The sequence below is a fragment of the Diprion similis genome, chromosome 10 (assembly GCF_021155765.1).
Source record: "Diprion similis isolate iyDipSimi1 chromosome 10, iyDipSimi1.1, whole genome shotgun sequence".
NCBI lineage: Eukaryota > Metazoa > Arthropoda > Insecta > Hymenoptera > Diprionidae > Diprion > Diprion similis.
Genome location: NC_060114.1, coordinates 13357695 through 13363825, shown reverse-complemented (window position 1 = coordinate 13363825; position 6131 = coordinate 13357695). Strand labels below are relative to the sequence as shown.

General features: G+C 39.2%; 1 protein-coding gene across 1 annotated transcript; it reads right to left on the bottom strand.

Annotated features, from left to right (window-relative positions):
* Positions 1 to 4489: 4489 nt before the first annotated feature.
* LOC124411516 (cAMP-dependent protein kinase catalytic subunit 1) lies at positions 4490 to 5840 on the bottom strand. The gene has a single exon (XM_046890666.1). It carries the CDS (start codon positions 5648 to 5650, stop codon positions 4589 to 4591), a length of 1062 nt encoding a protein of 353 aa, XP_046746622.1. The 5' UTR covers positions 5651 to 5840; the 3' UTR covers positions 4490 to 4588.
* Between the last annotated feature and the right edge of the window lie 291 nt (positions 5841 to 6131).

Sequence of the window (6131 nt, the reverse complement as noted above, 5' to 3'; positions counted from 1 at the left end):
ACATGCATGCATACATACATACATGCACACACGCACACACACACACACACACATATGTATATATAAGTATATATTATATTTTTTCTCTTCCTTTAAATGAATTTTCATTTCCTCAAATTACACGAGATGACAATCATAGTGTAGGTACACGCGGTACGTGATACACGAGATTAGCGAACGCTCGTCTCGTCACGCGCTGTGCGAAATAATACTTATTTGCCTGATTACTAGCCGATGAGAGAGAAGAAGGAAAAAACGAGGAGAAAAAAAAAAAAAAGGAGAAAAAAAATTGTCACAGACACAAAAGCACAGATACGATACAATATTAAATAAACAAAATCAAACGAACGATTGTTAAATATTTATTTCCCTGCACTCACTCTTCGTATCTCTTTTACTTTATTAATTTCTCTCGTGAAATACGTGACAAGGTTTTGGTTTTTTCTTGTTTGTTTTGTTTTGTTTTTTTCACAAAAACTCCCAACTACCGAGATCGGGTCAAACGCGTTTCTTTCTTTTCGTTGCTGTTGCTGTTGCTGTTGTTGATGTTGTCGGTTTTTTTTTTTTTTTTTTTTTTTTTTTTTTATTTTTTTTTATTATTGTTCCTGTTTTTCACCTCTTCGCGAATTTCACTTAGTTTCTACAAAACACATCGAGATTACTAACATTATAATACTATGGCAAAATAATAATAAACGTCGTCATAATAATAATAATAATAATAATAATGATGATAATAATTATAACAATAATCGTAATAAACGTAAAGCGTTTCAAAAATTCCGTTCTCATCCGATAGAATAATAATAATTATTATTATTTTTATAATTATAATAACAACAACAATAATAATAGTAATAAGATGTATCATATTGTTATATTATACAATAAGTGTAATAAATATTTAAATCTATACAAATTGATATTATGCAATGTTATGTACTATAATATAATATAATATAATATAATATAATATAATATAATATAATGTAATATAATGTAATGTAATATAATGTAATGTAATATAATGTAATACGGATTCATAAGCAGCGCAATGTGTTACCCTCGAAAAATCTCGCGTCTTTTTCTTTTCTCTTATGTAATGATAATTAATTTTGTTGCTTAGCTTCTCCCTCCTTTTCCCTCTCTTCTCTTTGTTTGTCGCAGTGATACATTGAAGATGACAGAAAAAAAAAAAGTAGGTACTACAATAATAAACTACATCGTACATACGTGTAGCGATTAATAATAAAATTACGGTTACACGTCAGGCGAAAAGTATCCTTTTCAACGTTTGCAAACCGCGTGATTCGCGTTTTATTTGTATTTTCTAATTTCATTTTTTTTTTTTTTTTTTTTTTTTTTCTAATCTCATTTTCGAAATTCCCGACAAAGTCTCGTCACCCTCGGCGTCTCGATAAGTTATTGAAACATGAAAAAAGAAAAAAAAAAAAAAAAATGATAAACGAACGATAAACAACTACGACGACGACGACGTCGCCGAGGCAAAATAACGGTAAACATTCTATAATTTCATTCTACTTTCTTAATCTTTTTTTCACTCGTATATTTCGTTTGAAAAAAATTTTACACCACAGCAGAAAATTCGCTCAAATTTTATAACAACACAATGTACAAAGATACTATAAATAATTTTCATAATAAGAATAATAAAGAAACACGCACAACGTAGTAAAACAATTCAAAAATTTATGGTAAGGCGGTGATGAAAGGGGGGTGAGGGGGGGGGGGGGGGGTGAGGGGTGGTGGAATTGGCGGTAGATTATTGTTGTTGCTATTATTATTATTATTATTATTATTAATATTATTATTATTATTATTATTATTATTACACGACACGGCGGCAGGTGTCGTTGATTTGGCAGACGGAGAGAAAGAACCGGGTCATTGCGGAATATTCCAATGAAGTTTCAAAGGTCCCTGATACCTACGCAAGACCGAGACGCGACGATGTTACGCGATCCTCCGCCACATAAGACGCCTTGTACGAAAACCGCTTTTACTATTAATGCCCCCCTGGCTAGAAACGAGAGCCCGAGGTATCCTTCGCCTCGAGATCCGAGACGACGACGCGACGACTGGTTAGAATCACGCCGTTTCAATGTTCCTACACTTTGCATGCGTGCGGAAAACGCACGAGTGACGAACCTCGTTTTCTGTTTCTATTATATGAACGTGAAAAATAGTTCGCATCAGCGTATCGCGAGACATCAGTGGGACAAAAGTACGGATGAGGTTTGGTATGAGGTTGAAACTGGTGGTCATAATTAGCAGCTTAAAGGTTTTAATAATGTTCGTTCGAATTAGGTTGTTGAGTTCGAAAATGAAAACTTTGCGACTTACTTTGAACCCGAAATGTTTGAATAGAATTATGAGGTAGAAAGTGAACTGAATTTTTAGATTTGTAAAAAGTTTGACACGTATGGCTGCTAACTTCAGTTTCGTGAGGTTTATGTGTAGATGATAGATTTTGAAAAACCATGAGAGCAGTTACGTTGACTACATGCGCGAGGAACGAATAACGGTAAATTCACTTAAAATTTCACTGAGCGATCCACACACTTGTTACCACAGTCGAATAACGATGACGATGACGATGACAAGAGTCATGACAACGAAGAATCGGCGACTCGCGTTCAAAATTAAATATCTTAAACTTTTCTCAACGTTTATTTCTCATCTGACAACGAATATCAAAATTTAACCTTCGTCTCTAAGAATCTCTTCCAATATTTTACGATTAGCACATGCAAAATACAATTTACGAAATTTTTTACACAAAATTTTCAAAACTCACATTCAAAAATCAGATCCGAACTTATGATCGCAGTGATATAATTTCGACGCATGGAAATATACTCGGTCGCGTGAACAACTTCTCGGTTAATTTCCTCAACGAAATCACGTTTCCCAAAGTTTAGTTTATCCTCCTCGATACGGTTTTCCGCGTACACAAAAACAATAATAAAGATAATCAACAGTCTAGTGCGAGTCGTTTGTACATTCGAAAAATCATTGTTTTTCTTTTCACGTGGCGTATAAATATATACACATATATACATATATTAACAATAATAACAATAATAACAACAATCAGAACGGGGCCAAGAATACCAACGAAACAAGAAAAAAAAAAGGAAAAAAAAAAAAAAAAGATGAACGCGAAGAATACATAATAAGAATTGAGGGTGTTTCAACGGCGTCGTCGACGCGTTTACATTAGATAAAGATCTTCCTGCGGTGTGACAATAAAAGTTGACGACAAACACACGAAGTCGAAGAAGAGGATGAAGGAAGAGGAGAAGAATGACGACTACGACTACGACAATGATAATGATGATGATGATGATGATGAAGGTGATGAAGATGATTATTATCATTCCTCGCCCGCAGCGACAACGCCGCTGGGAGAGTATAATATAGAAATGATCGTAAAAACTCATATAAGGATGTTTACTCGTATTAACTGAGTGCCGCGTAGTAATACCGTATAGGTAGAGTGGCTAGATGAATCGAGACCGGTCTACGATCTATCCGATCTTGTCTCATTACATCCTCCGCATATCATCAACCGATAACCGCGAAAATCCTCTTCGATTAATGACAACGTATTATTAAATGACTTTAAAAGTGTATGTTATTAAATTACGCGCGATTCGATTATCCCCCCTTTTTCATTCTCCGTCCTTCTTTCCAAAACTCTTTTAAAACACATTTTTCTTAATTTTACACTACATAACGGAAGGACAGACAGATCATCATGTTTCTTTGAGATTACGTATCCCCAATTCGTTCATCCACACTCTTTCTATATATAACACATCCTAAACAGGAAACAGAATCCTGTTCTTCTCTCTACATCTGCATTTCTACACACACACACACACACACACACACATTCACACGGCACACACAAAAATTATATCTCGGGTCGTTCATCCCGCGACGTTTTTTCCAAGTTTTTTTTTTTTTCTTCTTTCTCCCGTTTTGCCAATACTCTTCATTATTATTCATCTTTTTCTTCCTCCTCTTCTTCTCCTTCTTCTTCTTCTTTCAATCGAGGACAAATTACAAGGATTACACGTGATACCGAACGACCGCGACGAGACGACGCATCACACGGAACACGTATATTACAGACACGGGGTATACGGATTATACGCTCGTGTATGATATAATCCTGCATCGGTATTAGGACATGGTACAACGGCGTTGGAAACGTAGCATTGGTACCAATTATTTTTCATCCTAAATTTGAGCCCTTCCCCCGTAACCGTGTAGCCGTAGCTGAAGTACGCGTTTCAAGAGTGCGTCGATAAAAGTCATCATCATCATCATCATCATCATCATCATCATCATCATTATCATCGTCATCGGCGATGATTGTCCGATTGTTTACCGAACGCGACGATGACATGCGTTGTTGATGTTGTTTTAATTTTTTTTTTTCCTTTTTCTGTTGTTGCTGTTGTCGTCGATCCAGTTGTTGTCGATCGCGCAATATATTGTGACGACGTAATAGCCACGACTGGATGATCGTCAAACGTTTCAGATGATCCTCTTGAGCTCAAAACTCGGCGAATTCCTTGGCGCATTTCTCCGTCGACGAGATCCTGAGCGCCTCCTCCTCGTAGTCGTCGAAATTGCTCGTGTCACCGGGTCCCTTGCACCTCGGTATGAACGGTGCCTCGATCCTCTTTTGAAAAACAGCGATCCAATCGGTGCTCGAGAACCACTTGTGACCCTTGATGTCGTTGACCCCAGCCTTCAGGTTGCCGTACCGTTTCGTGAGATCGACCTGAAGCAGATTCCTCAGAAGGTCCTTAAGGTCGCTACCAAAGTGCGACGGGAACCTGACCTTGCCGCTGACTATCTTCTCGTATATCTGTATCGGCTGGTCGGCAAAGAACGGCGGATAACCGGCGGCCATTTCGTATACCAGAACACCTAATGCCCACCAGTCAACCGCCTTGTTGTAGCCCTTGCTAAGTATGATCTCGGGTGCTAGGTACTCCGGCGTTCCGCAAAGGGTCCACGTCCTGCCCTTGACCCTCTTGGCGAATCCGAAGTCGGTGACCTTGAGGTAACCCTGGGAATCGATGAGGAGATTCTCGGGCTTCAGGTCCCTGTATATCAGGTCCAGGTAGTGGAGGTATTCGAAGGCGAGAACGATCTGGGCGGCGTAGAACCGCGAGTGGGGCTCAGAGAACCTGCCGACCTTGCGTAGGTGACTGAACATCTCTCCGCCGGGTACGTACTCGAGTACCATGTAGAGGTTCGAGTTGTCCTTGAAGTGGAAGCGCAATGAGACTAGGAACGGGAAGCTGATGGCCTGAAGGATGCGTTTCTCGTTCAGGGTGTGCTCGACCTGTTTGAGCTTGACCACCTTTTGCTTGTCGAGTATCTTCATCGCGTAGTACTCCTTGGTCGGTTTATGCTGGACGATCATGACCCGTCCGAAGGACCCAGTCCCGAGTGTTTTTATCCGTTCGAAATCATCGAGCCCAGCAGTGTTCGTTGGATTCTTCTTCCACTTCTCCTCAAAGTCCTCCTTGGCCTGATCGAGGAACTCCTTAACGCTCTCGGCGGCGTCCACCTTCTTGTTTGCCGTTGCGGCGTTGTTACCCATCTTCGAAGAGCCGCCCGACCCAGCCAGGGCTCCACGTATGTCAAATTTTTTCAAAATTTTGCAAGCTTTTATTTAGCCGGTACGACGGATAAATTTATCAAGCCAAACGACTGAGGCTTGAGATATCAACGCTGCGCTACCGAATCCTCGCGCTGTTGCAAGTTAACCGAGTACGAAAACCTCCGATCAATGTCTCTCCTCTCTCTCTCTCTCTCTCTCTCTCTACCGTCCCAGGCCCTTCCTTTTCCCCTGACGATAATATTCTGACTCAGTTCTTATCCTTTATCGGTACTTATTCTAATCCACAGTGTATTCAATGTATATTTAATTATATTGTTCTCCCTCCTTCTTCTTTATAAATTCACCTTTAAATATAATTTTTCTATCAATTAATCTGTCTGTCTTCCGTTTTCTCTCCTCGCACTTAATTAACACCCACTGTTCACACCACCATCGATGCTCGATTTACGAAATGGGTCAA

Coding starts and splice junctions, on each gene's coding strand:
- LOC124411516 (XM_046890666.1), bottom strand. CDS start 5,650: ATGGGTAACAACGCCGCAACGGCAAACAAGAAGGTGGACGCCGCCGAG.